The sequence below is a fragment of the Mastigoproctus giganteus genome, chromosome 6 (assembly GCF_048544385.1).
Source record: "Mastigoproctus giganteus isolate SK-2022 chromosome 6, ASM4854438v1, whole genome shotgun sequence".
In the NCBI taxonomy this organism is placed as follows: domain Eukaryota; kingdom Metazoa; phylum Arthropoda; class Arachnida; order Uropygi; family Thelyphonidae; genus Mastigoproctus; species Mastigoproctus giganteus.
In genome coordinates, this window is record NC_143580.1 from 231,193,706 (window position 1) to 231,217,232 (window position 23,527).

General features: G+C 35.4%; 1 protein-coding gene across 1 annotated transcript in view; it reads right to left on the reverse strand.

The window, feature by feature from the left end:
- Positions 1–22,869, reverse strand: part of LOC150085074 (nephrocystin-1-like) — a 108,022-nt gene extending 85,153 nt beyond the window's left edge. The window contains exons 1-6 of the mRNA XM_090376455.1: positions 22,822–22,869; positions 22,203–22,315; positions 19,405–19,504; positions 14,331–14,425; positions 9,724–9,793; positions 4,915–4,939 (exon numbers count right to left, since the gene is read on the reverse strand). Of these exons, the coding sequence (XP_090232581.1) occupies positions 4,915–4,939; positions 9,724–9,793; positions 14,331–14,425; positions 19,405–19,504; positions 22,203–22,315; positions 22,822–22,869 (451 nt within the window). The remainder of the gene's footprint in view (positions 1–4,914; positions 4,940–9,723; positions 9,794–14,330; positions 14,426–19,404; positions 19,505–22,202; positions 22,316–22,821) is intronic.
- Between the last annotated feature and the right edge of the window lie 658 nt (positions 22,870–23,527).

Consider the following 23,527-nt stretch of genomic DNA (forward strand, 5'->3'; position numbering starts at 1 on the left):
AAAAATTTTTAGGATTGACTTTGTATCTTGAAAGTGCAGCATTGTAGCTAGTTGTGCCCTGTCACGTGTTCAATTCCTCATCTAGACATAATAATGCTTGAATTTATCTGCAATAACTTTGAATTACTGTGTTGAACAGAACATGTTTTATGCATTGAGTTACATTTTAAAATGAGTGAATTTGCTGAATGGAAAATTTGCATTCTATTTTGTTCCAATTTAAAGAAAAGTACAACAAAACGTACAAAATGTTAAAAATACCTTTCAGAAGAAATGCTATGTGTCATCTGGAGACCTTTCAGGGGCTCACAAAGTTTATGAACTACTGACAAAGATTTATCAAAGATGATCTTCACTCTGGCTGCCTTTCAAATTTAAAAACCAGTGATTCAATTGGTTGTATACAATGATCATGATCAGATCAAGAATACAATGCTTGTATTCATGATCTTCATTCTGGCTGCCTGTCAAATTCAAAAACTAATGATTCAATTGGTTGTATACACTAATCCTGATCAGATCTTGAATATACAATGCTTAATTTTAACACAAGATTTGTAAATGTGCTGCATTTCAGCCAAGTTTTTGCCATTTTCATCAATGATCACAGGAAGTGACTGCACTGGATGAGATGCACCCAGGTCCCAACACAGGAGGGATCCCCAAAACGTTTCTTAAATGGTTATAACATAGCCATAACATAACTTGGACTCAGGGGAGGTACCCATAGATTGGAATTGTGCAAATGTGACCCCAATTCACAAAGGAGGATCAAAGGCTGACACAAGTAATTATAGACCTGTGAGCTTAACTTCTGTTCCAGGAAAATTAATGGAGGCACTGGTTAAAGCACTGCAGGATCATTTAGACAAGACTTCAGTTATAGCTCAGACACAGCATGGTTTTGTTAAGGGGAAGTCTTGCCTGACCAACTTGATTGGATACTATGATGCAGTCACAAAAGAACTGGATGCAGGGAATAACTTTGATATTATATACTTGGATCTTAGAAAGGCTTTTGATACTGTTGCACATGGAAGACTGCTACACAAATTGGAGCAGTGTGACATTGGAGGCAAATTGCTGCTATGGATAAAGGGGTGGTTGAGGGGGAGAAGACAGAGAGTGGTAATCAATGGACACTGCTCATCGTGGACTAATGTTATTAGTGGAGTCCCTCAGGGCTCAGTGTTGGGTCCATTATTGTTTTCTGTATTTATAAATGATATTGATGATGGTATATCAAGCTTAATGTCCAAGTTTGCAGATGATACAAAGGTTGGCAGGGTTGTCAAGGACACTACTGACACTATGCTGCTACAACAGGATCTGGAAAGGTGGAGCAGATGGGCTGAGAGGTGGCAAATGAAGTTTAACATTAACAAATGTAAAGTACTACACATGGGAAACAGCAACCCCAGAGCAACGTATCAACTCTGTGGTACTACACTGACAGTGGTAGAAAATGAAAGATACTTGGGGGGGGTGGTTGTGCAGGCAGATATGAAGTTCTCTGAGCAGTGCAGACGGGCTGCAAGAGTAGCTCATGGAGTATTGTCAATGATATACAGGAATTTTTCCAGCAGGGATAAGGAGGTGATTATTCCATTGTATAAGGCAATGGTCAGGCCACACCTAGAGTACTGTATACAGGTCTGGAGGCCTCATTTCAAGAAGGATGTAGAGCTGCTGGAACGAGTACAGAGAAGGGCAACAAGATTAGTGAATGGAACAAAGGGGTGCTCTTACGAAGAAAGGCTTAAGTTTTGCAAATTACAGTGTCTGGAGACTAGGCACCAGCGAGGTGATCTGATAGAGGTGTATAAAGCCTTGAATGGTTTAAGCATGCTCAATGCTGATGGGATTCTTCCTCTAGCTCAGAAAAATCACCTGAGAGGGCATAAATTCAAATTGAGGAAAGACAGATGTAGGATAGACGTGCGGAAATTTGCCTTTAGCCAGTGGGTGGTTGGTTGGTGGAACAGACTTCCATCCCTTGTGGTGGAGGTTGATAGCCTAAATAAGTTTAAGGCTCAGCTGGACAGGTATTTTGAATGAACAGAGGGGTGAAGTGGAAGTGGGTTTTTTTTTTTTTTTTTGGCTGATGCTGCATAAGCTTGCTTTCTTGCATCAAATGCCTCTACTAATGCTAATGCTAATAAAGAAAAGGGGCCCCAAACCATCTTGCTATCAATAGATATCATTGTATGGTGTATAGATATCATTGTATGGTGTTGCCTTTAACAACTGCACCTCTTTTTTCATCTTCCAACTAAGTTCTGGATCATCATTTCCTACTAATGGGTTGGCGCCTCCGTAGCCATGTGGGAAGGAGCAGCAGTGCATAGCACACGCTTCTTGATTAGACCGGGGTTCGAGCCCGTCACCACCAAATACGGAGGATGCGGAAAGGTCAGGGAATGACCACCGCATATCCCGGAGCAATATGGCCTTAGTTGCTAATGCTCCTAAAAACCAAATAACAAACAACAACACAAACAAACCTACTAATGGCTGCTGAACTATTAATCCCATGATATCATCTGGTTCATGGGTAATGATTGGGTAAGGGGCAAACTGAAATCACCCATAATAAAACATTCATATTTGCTCACCCAGTCCATCTGCATTTAGAGGCTCTCAACCTTTGCTTACCTTTGCTTCCGACTATCTCACACTATACAGATTCTATGCTGGCATGTCAAATCAGGAAAATCTTTTGTTGCTGTCAGGCTGGTTTAATAAGAAGCATGTCTCCCTCCAACCTATCCCTCCTAAATACATTATACATACCATAGTGAACCCTACCATTCCCTATCTTTGGGTGACACCACATTTCCATTAACCCTATATCTGTGTTAGCTCTCTTAACTGGAAATCTGAATTCACTCATTTTATTGATAATACTCCTGACATTAAGGTAGACAAAGTTAAGAAAAATTAATCATTTCCAGTTTAACACCCTGAGACACACACACCCCTTGAAGTTATTTAAGCCTTGTTTCCCTACCATTAGTTTCCTGGTCATTTGAAACATTGCTGCCTCAGCACCCTTGCCAATATTCGCTGTTGCAGCAAAAAAACAAGAACTCTTGAGATACGTGCAAGCACTGTTTTGACCCATCACCAGATAAATGCATATCTATATTACCCATTCCTCCTCCCAAATAACAGTTGCAGTGTAAAGAGATTCAGTAAATCAAACATTTTGCAAATTTGTTCTCTTCCATTTCATCAGTAATTATTCACTTTTTTTGGTACCCTGTCTCCAAATAAACAGAAAACCAAAGCACTGAAATGGTAAAAAACAGTGCAACATTTCTATCATTCTGGTGTATTTTGGCTGGCATACCAACAAAGGGAAGAATCACTGATGAAGCAGAAAATAACAAATCTGAAAAGCATGTGATGTATTGAATATTTGCAATAAAGCATTTAAACATCATGAAGGAAGAGGCACTTAATTATCTCTTCTTTGAGTATACAAATAACCTTCGAAATATGCCACTTAAGAATCATATTAGATTTAGATAGTCACATAAAACTTAAACAGTAAGTTCTGTGGCTTCATTTTTTGCTCTTCACCTAAGGGTATGATCAATAAAGATTTCAAAGAATTCTACACGGATTCCTCATAAGAAAAAAAAAGTATGCAGAAAAAACTCAAAGGGAAAAAAAGTAAGAAGGGTCCTTAAAATCTATAAAATACTGGCCTATAATTTGTACTGCCACATAGCAGTGCTTTCCAACCTTTTTTGATGTCATCACAATAGGCAAATGTCAAAAATAATTTGATATACCACCTGAAATTTTGTAATTATTCAACACCCAACCCATTTTTGTGTTATCTTTCTTTGATGCAATGGTACACAAACTTAAATAAGACCATCTCAAATCAACTTTTCTCCAAATATTACCTCTCAAAGAGAATTAATGGGTTCAAAACTCACTGGCTGCAAAAGCTTGATGATGAAGCATGTCACAAAATATGTCCTAAATTTTAATATATTATTCAATAATTGTATTTTAATCAATCAATTACATCAACATATAAAATTTGGCAACACCCTTTGTCAATGTGACATCTTAGGTTGTCACATCAACTACCAACATTCACTTTGAAATACTTTGCCAAGTAGCATTTTTTTTTTAAATGTGTGGCAACACTATTACATCCTTACAAACATATCCATTATCTGGGCCTGCAACAATTGTCAGAATGGCAAAAAAAACAAAAAAACTTTTGCATTAAGTTGTCACTATTAGTGTCAAAACTTAGAGTTGCATGGGGATTATTTTAACTCTTTGCAATTATTTTAACCCCAAGGAAAAACTTTTCTTAAATGGTATTGTGAATTATAACTTGTGAACAGAGTGGTTCTAGTGGGTAAAAGAGCCAAAAAAATATATATAATATCAACAGGTTAAAGTTACAGTGCATCTAATTACAGATATACTAAATGCTTAAGATGGAAAGAAACAACAACAATGGGTTTTAGTTTAAAGTTTTTTATGTTAAAACTGCACTCAAATATGAAAAAAAATGAAAAAACATAAAACCAAAATGAGATACAATATCAAAGCTGTATGAGATTAAATGGTTTTAATATCAGAGCAGAAATCTCAGAAAGATATTTAATGTTATTAATGTTTCCTTTAAAGATATAAAAACAGAAACTTAAACTGAAGAAATTAAATTTGTTTAGAGAATCAGATGAAATTAATCATTATTAGTTTCATCCCATTCATATAGATAAGAGAGAGAGAGAGAGAGAGAGAGAGAGAGAGAGAGAGAGAGAGAGAGAGAGAGAGAGAAGATAATGAAGAATAAGAAGAGATGATTTTATAGATTGACTAATCCACATAAGTATAACACTTTTAAAAAATACATGAAACTATGATTTATGTGCTTACCCTCTCTTTTTTTCTGGGGAATAGCCTATAAAAAAAGATTATAAAGTTATTAGCATTATTACTGGAAAAATGAGGTAATGAAGTAAAGTTTATATAACATCAGTACAATAAAAATTAGTCATTCTGTATAACTGTAAGCCATCCATCCATCTCTCATTAGCCATAAATTACTCACAACTCCCATATAAAACTTGGATATAATCCAGCTGAGCTCTTGCCTACCTTTCACAGATATTAAGAATTTCCATCAGTAACAAGTAAAAATAATAGCACAGTCAAGTTACAAAGAAATGGAAAATACTAAAGCTTATAACAGCTACAAGTTGATCTGTAATGGTGGGCATCTGTAGCCGAGTGGTCAGGAGCGCGAGTGCAGTAGCACACACTCTTTGAGTAGACCGAGGTTCAAGCCCCTGACTGCTGAATATGGTCGATCTGCCAACCCGCACTGGACCAGCGTGGCAGATTATGGTCCATTTCCCTCAGCATGAATTGTTGAGGAGGCTTCCATCCTGCAGTGGGTTGATAATGGCTGCACTTTACTTTTTTTTACTTTTAGTACATTAAAAATGGCTAGGATGGCCAATTATGAGAAACTCCTGGTTAAAGAAGCAAAGAATGGGAAAAGGGAGTTTTTTTTTTTATATATATGTGATATATGAATACAAAGAAGAAAAGAATGAATCAGATTGGACCTTTGCACAACAATGAAAATCCAGCGGTAGGAGCATAGGCTAGTGACTCTTGGTCATGTTTGAGCCATGTTTCTGATAGGCAAATTACATCTGCATTATTGGATAAAAGGAGTTGTTTGAGGGTCTCAAGCTTATTTCAGAGACTCTCAATATTTTGATAGAAAACTGTAAGGTGGGCTGAAAGGAAATTTTTATAAGTGCTGATCTATCTATTAATGATTTTGGATACCTTGACAGATGGAAATCCTGGTGGAAATTACACTCTGAATTGGTAGTGATTGAAAAGCAGGGTTATAAGGTGGTTTATAAATATAAGCAGGTTTATAAGCAATAATTGGGAAAAAAAAGTGACTGGTGCTGGATGTGTGATGCAGTGGTTTTCGACAGTTAAAGGACACTAGTGCAGTTTCACAATTTGTTAATCATGCTGGGAGGGGGGGGGGGTATCATCCTTTGGTTCTGTTCACAAGATGAAGTTGAAATGGATGGTTTTTGGGCTTTTTGGTTCATAAAATGGCCTGATTAGGGTGAAAACTGGCTACACTGATGTGAATGCATCAGATAAGAATATCTGACGATTGCAAACCACTTTAAAGGAGAGGTAATTCAGTGTTTTCTGAGTAAATTTACCAATAGTTTGGTGCAGGTCTTAACTCATTGCCATCTCAATATCCTCAGCTGTTATCAATGGCCCCAGTCAGGACATAAACAGGCTTCTGCAATAGGAGGTGAGAGACTGGTTGGGAACTACTACCATTCTAAGATATGATGTACAGTGGACCCACACTTTACAACTGGTTCACTGTACAATCAAATCATTTTATGATGGACTCTCTGTTCACTAGATGATATGTGGAAAGCGCTGGTCACTGTGATCATGTTTGCGAATTGAATTTCAATTCTATTAAACGGCAAGTTTGATAATTGAAAATAGGAGGAATATTATCCACAAGCTATAAAAGTAAAGATATAAAGCACAAATTGATGCTTTATTGCCTTGATAATTAACAAAATTAAATGATACAGGAAAACCGGAAGAATATTTTCCACAGGTTAGCAAAATAAAAATAAATTTACACTTATATACATTGATATTTCTGTTCACTGACTTTTTTTTTTGTTGTAAAATTTAAAACAGTAAAAAAGATAAACAAAAATAACAAAGAACACGGCACATGCAAGTGAGATATGGAGTAAGATAAGTTTACAAAAATTAAAAAATAGGAATGAAGAGAAGGATTCTGAAAATTTATTTATGTTTTTTATATGATTGAAGATTCCATGGAAGAGGAAACACATTTCATCATAATAATGTAAAAACATACAGAATTCCAGCTATCGGCACTATCGGTGTTTGTTTGTTTATGGGCTTTATGGCGCAAGGGCAGCAAGGCCATATATGTGCCGACACTATTGCAAATGCAATAAGATCGAGTTTACTACCCATTTATAATAAATTGCACTAACAGAAAAGCCCAATAAACCAAAAACTGCAAATTGTTTTTATTGTTTTATGGTTGTGACCTCCAGAAATATCACAAAGGCATTCAAAATTGATTCTTATAACTGAACATATGATAATAATGAAAGTGTAGTGCATTTTAATGATTTGAATTGGTTTTTTGAAATTATAGCAGCTGATTCCACTAACCAGTGATCATCTTAACCGGCGACTACTTATTTCACTTTATGATGGGATTGGGTTATAATTGTCTCTGACTGGACCATGTGGTCCTTCTCAACCAATAGAAGCCTTTGTAAACGTGTTGGCCGCATGTTTTGTTTTTGCATCCTTTAGTTGAAGTGATTTTTTTGTATTGTGCTTCAATGAACATATTAGTTTTAATCAATATTAAAAATAATTTCCATTATAAAAATCACCTGTTAGAAAGATAAATAGCTTAGTTATACAGCGAAAATTTCAACTTCTAAGGTCTTGGAACGAATTACCAAAAACAATGTGTTCACATTACAATATTTTCACAATATGATGGTGTCTCTGGAACAGATTAATAACATAAAGCAGGGGTCCACTATATTATAAAACACTCTTTATAATAAGATAAAGCATAAAGTATCCAATTTTAGTTTTATAAAAAAAATAATACTAATCAGAAATTCCAACTATTGATTATCATAACTTAATGCTAATTATTCTGATTTAGCAGTTTTCAAAGTATGTTACTAAAATATATTATTATTTATGGTACTATATATATATTCAATATAATATATCCTTTACAATCCCACAAAGAGACACTACCTATGATGCTGGGTTTTAGCACCAAAATTATTGCTAGAAATAGCTGTTTATAGATCAAAGTGTAACTTAAATATTTGCTTGGTTAAATTAAACCCAACTATGTGATCATCGTGATAAAAATAATAGGATGAAACAAATTTTAGAATACAAATAAATGAAAAAAAAAAACAATACAATTTATCAACAACTTTCTAACTTATCCATAGCTGAAAGAAAGTTTGGCCAAGTCTGCCCTTTCATCTAACTTTGTTCTCCCAAGATTAGATTAGTTTTCTAAAGGCAACTATTGAGCAGACCCTTTCCCCCTCCCCAGGCAGTGATCATAGTTTTGGGGTATTCTTGGATTGGTGAATTGTGGTTTCTTTCTTTTTTAGAGCTATTTCTTTCTTTTCTTTTTTTTAAAGCAACAAACATGAAAGGTATCAGAATCTATGGTAGTTAGTACCAACCATGCAATGGTTGAAGGTTGAGAAGACAAGATACTTGTTGTCATTAGTATTACTGTAAATAAGAAAAGAAGATACTTGGTAAAAAAGAAAAGAAGATACTTGTTGGCATTAGTATTACTGAAAAAAAAAAAAGAAAAGAAGATAGTTATTGGCATTAGTATTACTGAAAATTACAATCTACAGAAATCTACAATTTCTGTAGGTTGTAATTTTCAGGAATACAAATGAAGGAAGGTTGTTCCAGAAAGCAGAAGTAAAGCGGATAAATAAGGAAGAGAAAAAGTTGGTTCCGAAAGTTTGGAGATAAAGTTTGAGATATTACCTCATCCTCCATATTCACCAGACTTAGTTCAATGTGATTATCACTTTTCTTGGCCACTTAAAGATGTGATAACAGGGGCTTGTTGGGAGGCTACTACTCTAAGATATTATATACAGCGGATCCCCACTTTATGATTGGTTTGCTGTACAATCAAATCACTTTACGATGTTCACTAGATGATATGTGGTAAGCACTGGTCATTGTGATCACATTTGTGAATTGAATTTCAATTCTATTAAACAGCAAGTTTGATAAGCAAAAATAGGAGGAATATTAGATACAATATCCACAGGCTATAAAAGTAAAGATATAAAACACAAATTGACACTTTATTACCTCGCTAATTAACAAAATTAAATGGTACTGCATCAAGAAGGTAATGCATGGCAATGCGAGAAGGTGCTGGCTTCAACATCAACCACAAAACTTTGGTGCTGCACTGATTCTTGGATTTCTCTCAAGAAATCCAGGAATCAGTGCAGCACTGGAGGATGTGTGTGGAACGTAATGGGGCCTACACTGAAAACTGACATGCATAGTTTCCTTATTGTTTGTAAAATACACTTTTATTAAACTTTTGCAGTTTTCATTTGAACAATCTTTGTCATATGTGCATGTTGGTTATTGTTATTTTTGGTTTTTAGGAGCATTAGCAACTAAGGCCATATTGCTCCGGGCGGTGGTCATTCCCTGACCTTTCCGCATCCTCCGTATTTGGTGGTGACGGGCTTGAACCCCGGTGCATGTTGGAGGTTGTTTTGGATTACTGCTAAGGACAGGATGCATCCGTGGTTTATGTCTGTTTAAGACCAACTTGTCTGTTTTGCAAATTTGAAACAAAAACTATAAGATATTTCAGAGATTCTATATTTAATAATATCAAGAATATCATGAAGTTCTCCACATTACCAATGTAGCTGAAACCCAAAAGTTTTATACGTGGCAAGTGACAGAGCTACTATTTTTGATTTGAGGCTCAAATTTAAAAGTAACTATAACTGAAACTTATATTTATTTTTACAAATTCAAAAAAAAAACCAATGACAATACATATGTAAAGGAAAAAGTTTTTTTGCTGACCTTAAGATGAGTAGAAGGAACTAAACCTCTTTTTCCTGCATTGTTTTCTGCTTCCCACCATCCATCCTCCCTAAACAAAACAGTAAATTAACTTTTTAACAATAATTGCCAAATTAATAATAAATATTGCACATACTATTTTTATACACAAAATTATCTACACCATTTTTCAAAATTTGATGTGTGATTATATTAAAAGCATGTTTATTAAATAAAAGAAAAATCAGTGATAAAAATTATAGCAGAAGATACACTAACATATAGGTTAGTGCAAGTGCATCAGATTTATTCATAGCCATCCACCAAACTAGATAAATTGGCATTGTTTTAATCATATCTCATATTCTGAATACCTTCACAATGAATGGTAGTGCAATATCATTGCCATGATAATTGAGGTAGTGCAATATCATTGCCATGATATTGCACTACCTCGGATAAGTAACGCTTCACCAGTAGAGAAGGCTAATGTTACTTATTCTCAGTGGATACCACCACCCAAATGGCACTGTTTCGAGGCTTATATGTGTTGGATAATAGCTCTATTATCAACTTGTCAGTATTATACTTAGAAAAGCAAAAAAAAGTAGAGAAAAGTAATAGTAGGAGCAGAAGAAGAGAAAAAACGTGTGTACAAGAATGAAAGGGACAATAACTCCTTCAACTCACACCACTCACAGACTCATGAACTCCTTGAATAGGAGATGCTTCCCCAGCAGGGAAGACTGTTGTTACCTATTCTCAGGCATTAGGCTTCCCCAGTGACTGTTTCGGAGCTTACTGACTCCTCATCGGTGGGCGGGTAGGTACCCTGGTGTTGCAATAGTGACAACTGAGTTATAAAGTATAAGTCTACAATATGAGAGATGCCTGATGGGTGCACAAAAGTTCCAATTCTTAACTTTTTAAGCTACTATGTGATTAATAGCATTTAAGCTGCTTCAAGCTACGTGGTAGTATGATTAGTATAGATTAGTGTAAGTGCATCAGATTTCTTCATAATTCTAAAGTCATCAAATTGGCATCATTTTAATTATATCTCATATTGTGATAATTTCGCAACAAGTTGTCATGATATTGCACTACCTCGAATAAGTAGCTAGTGCAAGAGTTCGAACAATGTGTGTGGCAATAGATAGTTAAATTTATTATCTATTATAACTTATAATTTATTATCTATTATAGATTTTACATATGTAATGTTTTAACTTAATAAATATAGCCACTTAGATTTTACAAACTTAATACATATAACTTAAACTTGATAGGAGATATAATTCATATAACATAACTCGGTACGAGATAAAACGCGATATAAAAATATATATATATAACGTTATTACTACATTGAGATATAAGTTTAGTGTTATATTATTAACTGTACTGAAACTGAATTGAAATCATGCCTCAGACCAGAGCAGCAAAGCAAAGGCTCAAGTTAGTGGAAGTGCTGTGCTCAGGGGAGAACTGAGGGGAGGGGGGGTTGTCCTCTGAATCACAGCCTTTTGAAATGTATCTTGTTTGATGTTTGTGGAGCTATCAGGAACGGGACATAATATTGCCAAGGGGAATGTCTTTGTATGTGCTCAATGTAAGGAGAGTGAGGAAATTAGATGCCAACTCAGCATTGTTATGGGCCTTTATAAGAGCTTGAAGAGCAGGGTAGATGTCCTCGAAAGATTTAAATTGAGGGGCCCATCAACCTCTCAGCTGTCCACATCAATGCCGGAGTTTGCACTTGAATGTCAGGAAACCCAGCAACAATCCCCAAGACAAAATGCACTAGTCCCACAGGAACTAGTTGTTGTCGGTGACTCTATTGTCAGGGAAATGGGGAATATATTTTGCAAAAAGGATAGGTGGAACAGGACGAAAGTATGTCTTCCAGGAGAGGTAAAGGAATTTCTTTTATGGCATTCCAATTCTTTTATGGCATTCTATTTCTTAAAATTTTCCAATTTTATGGAAAATTTTATTTTTGTTAATGAAATACAGCCACTCCCCGATTAACATAAGGGTTATGTTCCGCAGAATGCTACGTAAGTCGGAATTTCCCCAAATAAGCATTTAGGGAAATGTTGCACTCGCAACTATGAATTTATAGCTGAATTTGATAGAAGCAAAAAAGAAATGTTCAACCTGTAAATAGAATTATTCAATTTTTTTTATCTCATGCGCAGGAAAAATTTCAAAATTGTACAAAATTACAAAAATTTCAAAATGATAAAATTACAAAAAGAGGGAGGAGACAGGCATAACATCAGCAAGTTTTACCTTTCAAGCATCATTGCCAGAATTAACTCTCCAGCTGATAAGTGCGCCACTGCGGAAGTTGAGGGCTGTGGAGATTTAGAAGGGTTTTTTCCAACACATCACAAAATTTCTCTGCAGCTGCAGAATTGGTACTGGCAACTTCACTGCATACTTTAATGTTTTGGAAACTAGTGTGATGCTTTAACCTATTAAAGCACCCATTGCTTGCCACGAACTTGGCTTGGGATTTGCCGTACTTATCATTATCTTCATAAATACTTCTTGCTTGAATGGCCGTTAGATTCAGGGGCACTTGCTTCTGAATCTGATTTTCCATCTTCAATATAGCACCTGAATGCTGTTTTGTGATCACTGTTAGGGCAGACTGGCCCCAATGTGAAATATGTTCTTTTATAAGTGAACTGTCCCTTAAAATAGTATTCACTGTTGAAGCAGCGAGACCTAATTCCATGCAATAGATGAAAAACTTTGTCCTGCTTCGTACTTCTTAACCATCTTCATTTCTAAATCAATTTTGTGTTGCTTCCTAGCATTGCAAACACTTGCACTTTCCGTTGGTCACATTCCCTTCACCATTGTAATAAGTAAATAGGAATCAAGAGAAGATTCTGAAACTTTATTTATGTTTTTTATGTGATTGAAGATTTCAGTGAAGAGGAACTTCACCATGATACCATAACGTAAAAACCCACAGAATTCCAGTTATTGGTATTATCACAAATGCAATAAGATTGAGTTTACTACCCATTTATAATTAGATGCACTAACAGAAAAAACCCAGTAAACCAGAAAGTGCAAATTGATTTTGCACTTTCTGGTTTACTGGGTTTTGGGAATGCCTCACAAAGGCATTCAATTTTGAATGGCTTTGTGATATTTTTATAAAATGGAACATATGATAACGAGAAAGTGTAGCGCAATTTTCATTATAAAAATGACCTTTTAGAGAGATAAATAGCTTAGTTATATAGTGAAAATTTTAGCTTCCAATGTCTTGGAACAAATTACCAAAAAAAAACAATGTATTATTGGGTTTACATTATGATGTTTTCACGATAACTCCATTTATTCCTACGGGATGCAAAATACGTTTCCACGATTTTTTTAAGTTTGCACTGGCCGGCAAAAACTTATGCAAAGTTGAATTTTCGTAAGTTGAGTATTATGTAAGTTGGGGAGTGGCTGTAGTGTATTTTTGTTAGCTCCAAAAGGAACGCAACTCCCCTTTTTGTACTTTTTCTTAGCCCTGTATAACGTGGTTTTGCACAACATGACATTTTATAGAAACCTAATTACCGTGTTATATGATGGTTACATGTATAAGTAAAATAAAGTATAATTACTACTTATATATATATATTAAAAAAAGTGAAGAAAAATTTATTTATACAAAGAATGGTTCTTTTGAAATCAAAAGTTGAACCTTTAATTCATGGAATGAGCTTACCTTATTTTAATTTTCATTGTTGAAGTTTGATAGTGTGGCAGTATTTCTGCATCCGTGACATTTTAAGGTACTCTATAACAATCACATGTGCACTGCCATACAAGATTAAAATTCTACTGCTTAGTTGACAGAGTGTGTTTCTTCTGTCTTTGTCCAGAATCTCTTGGGTCTTTGCAATTTACTCTGGAGTGGTGGAAATCCTCAGCTGTCCAGGCTATTACTTGTCAGCCTCAGATTCTCAACCTTATTTAATGTGCCTGTACCACTGGAAAAATTGCAGTTTCCTTCAAACATTTGTCTCCATAAACCTCTGGCATTTCTTTCACATTCTCCATAAAATCCACTCAAAACATGTCAAAAACCCTAGCATAAAACAAAAAATTGTTCAGTCTTTATATTTTCATCATGTATCTCACAAAATGGTTTACACTTCTAGCATATAAATTAACGCCACTTTGCAACTACTACACAACATGTTAAATCCTGCAACTGTTTTGGCATATTCCTGGACATGCACACTCCAGCTATCCACTGGCAGTTCACCACAATGAGTGGTTGTACGGTGGTGCTTTCATTCTGCAAATTAAATTATCAGCCTGTCTAATTTTCAGAAATATTTATCGGAACATAATTTCAGTAGAAGCGAAATTATTTGTGTACTCCTGAGAGGTTCACTGTATAATTTTTCTACAGTGGCACACATATACAGTGATAATATGATCGTGGATGCCTACTATTTCATTTTCCATTTCATCTCTCAGTACCCTATGCTGAATAATAATAATAATTAATATTATTATATAAATATGACTTTACTTTAAAAAGTTGAAGCAAGGTCACACCAGACCACTAAAATACATATAAAAAATAGTTTTTCCTGATTTACCTTCTAGAAAATATTATAAAAGTGTCTCCTGTTTTGAAGCCAAGGTCACCAGGTTCTTCGCCTGCAAAATCACATATAGCCTCATAAAGGGAGTTCTAAAATCAAACAGAAAACAATTAAAATGTTTGGTTATTTCAATTGCATATATGCTATATCCATTGTTATAGTTAAAATATGAAATGCAATACAGTAAGAGACTGTACAAAGTAATGTTAAAAAATGTATTTGTATAATACTGCACATCCATTAAATAAATGGAAGCACAGTATTATACATGTTGAGGTGCCTCCATAGCCAGGTGGGCAAGAGCAGCAGTGCATAGCACACGCTTCTTGATTAGACCAGGGATCGAGCCCGTGACCACCAAACACGGAGAATGCAGAAAGGTTAGGGAATGTTTGTTTGTTTGTTATTTGGTTTTTAGGAGCATTAGCAACTAAGGCCATATTGCTCCGGGAATATGCGGTGGTCATTCCCTGACCTTTCCGCATCCTCCGTATTTGGTGGTGATGGGCTGGATCGAACCCCGGTCTAATCAAGAAGCGCGTGTTACGCACTGCTGCTCCTTCCCACCTGGCTAAGGAGGCACCCAGGTCAGAGAATGACCACTGCATATCCCTGAAGCAATATGGCCTTAGTTGCTAATGCTCCTAAAAACCAAATACCAACAACAACAACAACAATTATACTTGTTGGACTATGCAATTACCTCTAAGCCTTTTTGTTTTCCACTATCTTGAGTGTGGTACCACTCAGCTGGTATATAATTCTGGGATTATTATTCAAGGCATCGCAATACCTACTCACATGAAATACCTTGCATTTATCAATGTTAAACTCAATTGTCACTTTTCAGCCTTTCTGCCTAATTTATCTAGGTCTTGTTGGAGAAGCATGCCCTGATCACTGTCATGAACAACTCTGCTGATCTTTATATTATCAGAAAACTTAGCCATTAAAATTGTTATACGTTGATCAACATCATTAATTAATTTATGATTAATACATATCAAAAAACAGTAAGAGGCCCAACATTAAACTCTGTAGTAGGTATAGAAAAGGGAAACACTAACATAATTTAGCATTAGCAAAGGCACATGATGCAAGACAGCAAGCTTATACAGCATCAGCCAAAAAAACTATTATTTCACCCATCCACTCGCTCCAAATGTTTGTCACGTTTTGCCTTAAATCTATTTGAACTATCAACTACAACGACAGATGGAAGTTTTTTCCAGCAATCAACCACCCGCTGGCTAAAGGCAAACTTCCGCACATCTATTCTACAACCGTCTTTTCTCAATTTGAATTTATGCCCTCTCAGGTGATTATTCTGGGCAAGGTTTTTTTTTTTTTTTTTTTTGGTAGTTGTTGGTGCATCAGCTTCTGTAGCCATAATGCACCTCCCAAGGTTTTTGCAGTACTTTGATCCAAGCCCAAGGCGGGATTCAAACCCGTGACCTTTGGGTTGCCAGGCAGGCACTTTACCCACCTGGCTAGCCCAATCTGCTTATTCTGGGCAAGTGGAAGAATCCCATCAGCATTGAGCATGCTCAAACCATTCAATGTTTTATACACCTCAATCAGATTACCTCGCAGGTGCCTAGTCTCCAGACACTGTAATTTGCAAATCTTAAGCCTTTCTTTGTAAGAGCAACCCTTTGTTCCATTCACTAATCTTGTTGCCCTTCTTTGTACTCATTCCAACAGCTCTACATCCTTCTAAAAATGAGATCTCCAGACCTGTATACAGTACTCAAGATGTGGCCTGACCATTTCCTTATATAAGGGGATAATCACCTCCTTATCCCTGCTAGAAATATTCCTGTATATCATTGACAAGACACCATGAACTACTCTTGCAGACATTCTGCACTGCTCAGAAAACTTCATATCTGCCTGCAAAATTACCCCCAGGTCCTTTTCATTCTCTACCACTGTCAGTGTAGTACCACACAGTTGATATGTTATTCTGTGGTTTAAGCTTCCCTATGCAGTATTTTACATTTGTCAATGTTAAACTTCAATTGCCCATCTGACCACCTATCAGCCCATCTGCTCAACTTTTCTAGCTCCAGTTGCAGCAGAGTACTGTCATTAGTGTCCTTAATGTGATTAGTGTCCCTACCAAGCTTCGTATCGTCTGCAAACTTGGACATTAAGCTTGATATACCATCATCAATATCATTTATAAATACAGAAAACAACAATGGAATACTGAACCCTGAGGGACTCCACTAATAACATTAGCCCACGATGAGCAGTGTCCATTGATTACCACTCTCTGTCTTCTCCCACTCAACCATCCCTTTATCCATAGCAGCAATTTGCCTCCAGTGTCACACTGCTCCAATTTGTGCAGCAGTCCTCCATGTGCAACAGTATCAAAAGCCTTTCTAAGATTTGAATATATGATATCAAAGTTATTCTCTGCATCCAGTTCTTTTGTAACCACATCATAGTATCCAATCAAATTGGTCAGGCAAGACTTTCCCTTAACAAAACCATGCTGTGTCCGAGCTATAACTGAAGTCTTATCTAGATGAACCTGCTGTGCTTCTTTAACCAGTGCCTCCATTAATTTTCCTGGAACAGAAGTTAAACTAACAGGTCTATAATTACTTGTGTTGCCCTTTGATCCTCCTTTGTGAATTGGGGTCACATTTGCACATCTCCAGTCCATGGGTACCTCCCCCGAGTCCAAAGATACTCTCATAATTATGGCTAAAGGTTTGCTTACTTCCTTTGCTGCCTCCTTTAATATAACTGGATAGATCCCGTCCACTACGGGTGCCTTTTTTATGATTATCTTCAACAATTTCTCCTCCAATTTCCTCTCAGTTATTACAAAATCATCCAGCTCACTGCCAGAGTTTAACTCACCTCTGGCATTCTCCTCCCTGAATAACTTCTCATGGGTGAATGTAGATTCAAAATATTCATTTAGTTTGTTAGCCACCTGAGCAGGATCATCAACAGTTGAACCATCAATATCCAGTGTACCAATCTGATTCATCCCTTTCCTTCTAGAGTTTACATAGGTAAAGAACTCTTTGCTGTATTTCTTTGCATCCTTTGCCAAAGATTTCTCATAATCTGCCTTTGGCTGCCTAATCTCCTTTGTGACTTGGTTACAGACCAGCTTATATCTATCATAGGCTTCCATGTCACCCATTAATTTATATGTATCCCATGCATTTTTCTTTTCTGCCACGTCTCATTAGTTCATCTGACATCCTTTTAGGTCTAAACCTTGAACAATATTTCTTAGTTGGTATGTAGAGCCTAGTAGCTTCCAAGATAAATTCTTTGAATGCTTCCCATTTTGAATTTGCTGTTCGTAACATCATCAGTTGGTCCCACTGTATAGAATTTAAATACTGTCTCAGACCACCATAGTCACCTTTATGAAAGCAAAAACCCTTCCCTTTACCCCTGATGGTAGTTACCTCTTTGAGTAAATTCCACTTCAGCACACTGTGATTACTGCCACCTAGTGGTTCCTTTATCTGCAGATTCTTAATGCATGAAGAATCACTACTGATAATCAAATCAAGAGTATTACTCCCTCTAGTTGCCTCCCGAACATGCTGATGTAGAAAACAATCATCCAATAAATCCACAAAAGCCTTGCTAGTGTGTGAGTAACCAGCCTCCAAATTCCAGTCAATATCTGGGAAATTAAAATCCCCCATAATAAGACTCTGATTTACTGGCCCACTCTATTTCTCTGTACAGTTTCTTATTATACTCATCAGAGTCATTAGGCCTATAGCACACTCCTACTCTCAATTTTGATCTCCCAATGCTTATGTCACACCAAACTGACTCGACACTGCACTGTCCAGCGATGTCAACTGGCTTCACTTCCTTGGATTTTATGTGTTTCTTTACTAATAGCATAACCCCTCCTCCCTTCCTATCCTGCCTATCCTTCCTGTACACATTGTACTCCCCAAATTCCAGTTCTGCATTCCTTATATCTGTGTGACACCACATCTCTGATATCCCAACAATATCTGCCTTTGATGTTTTGAGCAATACCTCAAATTCATCAAATTTATTTACCAAACATTGGCGTACATGCAAGTATACATGCACCTGTTCCTATTCTTAACTACCCTAACACAACCCATGTGTTTACTTGTACCGCAATGACTCCCAGAAGTCTCTGAAATAGCCTGCATCTTGTTTTCCAGGCTGCTGCTCATTCCAATAAAAGCAGTGCAAGAATCACTTTCACCTCTGCCAGTGGCTACTGTTAATCTATTAGTCCTTGTATCCCCCCCCAAGCTAGCAGTTTTCCGACCCACCTAACACTGCCTTGATAGCATCAGCAAATATTCTTGCACCCTTTCTATTTAAGTGTATCCCATCCCTGTAGAAGCAGTTTCTCCTGTTAACAAGTACAGACCAGGCTGAAAAAAATTCTACTCCTTGAGCCTTGCACAATCTTTCCAGGGCCGAATTGATCGACAGGGCTCTCATCATATACTCCCTCCTATCGTGTCTGGACAGAATTGCGGACACTTTCAAATTCAACCCTAATTCACGGCTTTTTTTCAACAGTGATCTGTACTTGTTAAGTAATTTTTCTAGTCTCCTACTCTTAATATCATTAGTGCCAACGTGTACAACTATATCACCTTTTGTGCCCTTTAAAGATGATATCTGCTCTACAACGTCATCAACCTTTACCCCTGGCAGACATACACTGGTCCTGTTCCACCTATCCTTTTTTACATAGCATGGGGGTTGCCGCTGTGTTCTGTGATGATCAAGTGCAAGCTCTGGTGTTGATGTGGGCAGCTGAGAGCTTGATGGGCCCCTCAATTTAGATCGTTCGGGGGCATCCAACCTGTCCTTCAAGCTCTCATGTAGGCCCATAACAACGCTGATTTGTCACCTAAGTAATATCCTTAGTGTAGCATACAGTCAAGCATCTACAAGAACTTTAAACATCAAAATATTTTCATATCAAATTTAAAAATAATGTTCCATTTATTTAATATCTAATAAACAAATTGCAATACATCAAACTGATTGTACAGGTTATAAGTTTACTGGTACATACTGACAAAGCTTGTTCCTCCTCATCATTGTCATCATCTTCTTCTTCCTCTATACTGTCATCTTCATCACTATCACTTATATTAGTAGAGCTCTCATCTGATCTAAAATTATAATAACTAGAAGTCTATATTTCATTTAACATATGCCAATATAAATATGTTGTTGTTTGTTGTTTTATGGCATTGGCAACTAAGGTAATAACATGCCAAGTCAAACAAATATAAATAAATACTTGGATGTTAATTTAGCCCTTCCATCCGTCATGCCCCTAAATGTAATATGGGTCATTGTTTGGTGTTGCACAAAATTTTATAAAAATTAAATTTTTAGACTTTTTGTTGAATTGAAAAGGAAGGATGTTTTATTAATTATGATTTATACAATTTATCCCACATTTCCTTATTTGAAATTTGTTGGAGCTCTGTTTTTCACTCATCTTCTATTATACCTCTTGTCACTCAATTTTCAGCTTTTCATCAGAAAAATTTAACAAGTGTATAATAATAAAGATATGAAGATTACTACCTTGGCCAATGCTTGGAGTACGACGTAGAATCTGAAATGGACTTTGAGGGAGTTGAGGTATCTAATTTTCGGGACACTCTTCTGAGGGCCAGCAACAAAAATGCAACTGAGAATGATGTGAAACAGTGACTCAAAAATGATGAAGGCGATCCGGGCTATAAAATATTTTGAGGGAGAGATTGTGGAAAATGTTCTTCATGGAGAGCAAGAAGACAATGATGATGATGACAAAGAATCAGTTACACCTCATCCTAAATTGTCTGTTATAAGACAACATATGGATGACATCATTCATTATATTGAATCATCATCAGACCCTGATATGCTTCCTTATTATGAACATTTTAGAGAATTTCGATCTACAGTAATAAGGAAGCAGCACCAAGTGTAAGGCAACTGAAGCTTGATGATTTCTTCAAGACCACTTCATCAACTGGACCTGTTTCACCAGAACCCTCTACCAGCAAGGAATTAACACCTCTCCCTCCAGCTGTTTCTAACTCTGAAAATTGTGATTCTTTCAATTAAGTTAATATTGAATATTATGTATCTTTTTTTAACGTTTTTTTTTTATATTTTTTATTCAATGGGGTTTAAGAATTTTAAAGTATTTTTTTCCCTCTAAAATGGATTTAAATGAAAAAAATAATGTTCACATTGAAAACAACTGCTTTAAGGAAAAAAAAAGAAAGTGATGGAAACACTTCATTAGTTACATTTTATAGTTAGTTTTTGATGTGTTTAATTAAAATAAAGTTTGGTTCCTGTTGTAAATTTATTTTTACAGATGTTTTAGTATAAATTACTCAATATACATTATAATAATATATTTATTCATACTTATACGTTATAATAACATTTTAATACATCCTGTACATTGTAAGTTCGTTATTAATATATGTTTTTAAAATACATTGATTAGTCCGTTAAATCAAGGGACTACTGTACTAACAAACATACCATTCATTTTATATTTCTTGAAGACTTGCCTTGCATTTTCTTAACTCCCATCATTTTTCATCTATTCACACATGTAAAATGATTCCTTGTTTCATTTGTCCTGTTGTTGTCAAATTCTGATGTCAAATTCACCAAAATTTGGTGCACTACCATGCACGAATGCTTTAAAGGTTTTGTTAGTTGAGATGTTCAATGGTTACAAATGGCTAAAGTTTCATGGAATTACATTTAACTCTGTGTTAAATTCAGCAGTCACCCTTTTTTGTTGCCTTCATTATGCATGACTTAAATTGGTCACAATAAAAAGAGCTATCTTTTTCAGAAGGTTATGTTTCCTCTGCACACACCTATTATACTTCACTGCACACACCTATTATACCTTAAAGTGGGAAATTTGAGGCAACATTTTCCAGGAAGTGCATCTTATGGTCTAGAAATTATGATAATATTTAAAACCTATCACCAAATAATGTTTTCCAAAATTAATCCATATTACATTTTTAAAGGCTACTGGGAAATAAATTCAGTCCACTGTCATTTAAAAATTTCTCTTTATATTAAGAGTATTGTTAATTTGAAAATATATTCAAAAAGTTAAAAAAATTACTTTATATATATTTACACCACTTATACTATTATGGAATATTTTGAAGTGACAGCTTTAAAGCAACACTATATGCTTGTGGAGGAACTTTAATAAGGAATGTAAGACAAGTATAAATATGTATAACTATAATTCCTACATTCATTGATCTCTCAACTACCTGTTAAATTTGACTTCTTTTTTTTTTTTTTTTTAATTTAGAACCATGGGAAAGTGATTTCTATAGACATTTTAGAAAAGAGCCTGAATCTGAAAAAAATATATATCTTAGCAATGTTTATATTACATATGTATATAAAGAATGAAAATCTTCAGTTTCATAGAAGACGTGGGAATAATCCAACCCATGTCCAAGACTGGGCATGGGATCGCATGAATAATTGAGTGAAAAAAGCTCATAAAATTCCTTTGACCTTGAGAGGATCGAACTCAGAAGGAAAGGAAGGGAAGAATGGCAAAAATGTGCTGATATTATGCATCAATTGATCAATCAAAAGTATTATCAATCAAATTGATAATAATTAATTTTACTATTAATTTTACTGTTAGTTTACTAATTATTACTATTAATTTTACTGCTAATTTACTAATTATTACTATTAATTTTACTGTTAATATACTAATTATTACTATTAATTTTACTGCTAATTTATTAATTATTACTATAAATAAATCATGCAAACTAATAAAATTCACTTAAAAAAATCTACTCTGTTTCTTCCATCTTTTCTTCATTTCCTCTTTTAGATAATTCATCTGTTGCAGCATCTCTTTTTTCATCCTTCCTCTGTGCTGTTTTAGGTCTCTGAAGGGACATAGCATGCTGAAACCAATTATAGAAAACTATTATTATTAAAATAAGTCATGATTCAACATATCATAAACACATTATAATATTTCAACAATGTAAAATCAGAAAGCAAGTTACTTGGAGCATTGTTTCTATGTAATATTAAACAACACAGGTTGCTTTTTTGATTTTTTTTGGAAATAAAAGTCAGAAAAATATTAGCTTTAAAATATATATTCATTGAGAGACAATAATCCCTAAATAAGAAAGAACTAGAGTTGCATGATGATGCAGGAAGAGCATGATTTTCCAAAAACTTTGTGTAGATATGAATGATTTTGGTTGGAGCCACATTAAAGTTTTTTCTTTGGTGATTCAGAAGTATTAGTATTAATACTAACCATATAGTGAAAGGAAGCTATGTTTCTGGCATAACAACAAAAAAAAAAAATAAATAAAAACTGCTATGCATTTCCCTCTCCTATAGATATTTATTCAGCTGGACTTTGAAATTTCACTCAGCTGCCAACCTCATTTACCCATGGAGGCAACCTGTTCCGATGATGAATAATCTCAAACAAACTCATTGTGCCTATATTCTAGACCAGTGGTTCTCAAATTGAGCAGTGGGTTTACCTGGGGGGGTGAAAAGAACCAAGGGGTGTTTGAGGCTGGACCTTTCCAAGTGTGTTTATCGCTTATTTACTATTGTTCAGGTAGTAGTAGTAGTAGTGGCATGTGATGCAAGAGCATAGCACGAATATTGGTGCATTCAGTATTTGTTAAGTAATTACACACAGAGTCACATGAATGGTGTACAGAACTGACAAGATTCTGTTCTCAAATTATAAGTGAAAATCACACATTATAAGTGAGAATGGTCTCTGCGGCATTTTTTATATCAAGCGTAAAAGATTCTTTTAATTTCGTTTGTATGCCAAGAATCAGCATATTTAATGAAAAACATTGGCGATAAAATAACCAGAAACAGAAAGAAATAATTTATTGTAGCAATTATATAAATAAGGAAGTACTATTTTACATAAGTCACCACATGAAGTAATTAAGAATATTCCTCTAAGCCACAATTCAGTTCAAAGACACATAGATGAAATGGCTGAGAATATAGAATGTATGTTATGTAGTATACTAAGGACTACAGAATTTGCATTACAGCTAGATGTAGCCGAGTGGTCAGGAGCAAGAGTGCATAGCACGCGTTCCTTGAGTGACTGGGGTTCAAGC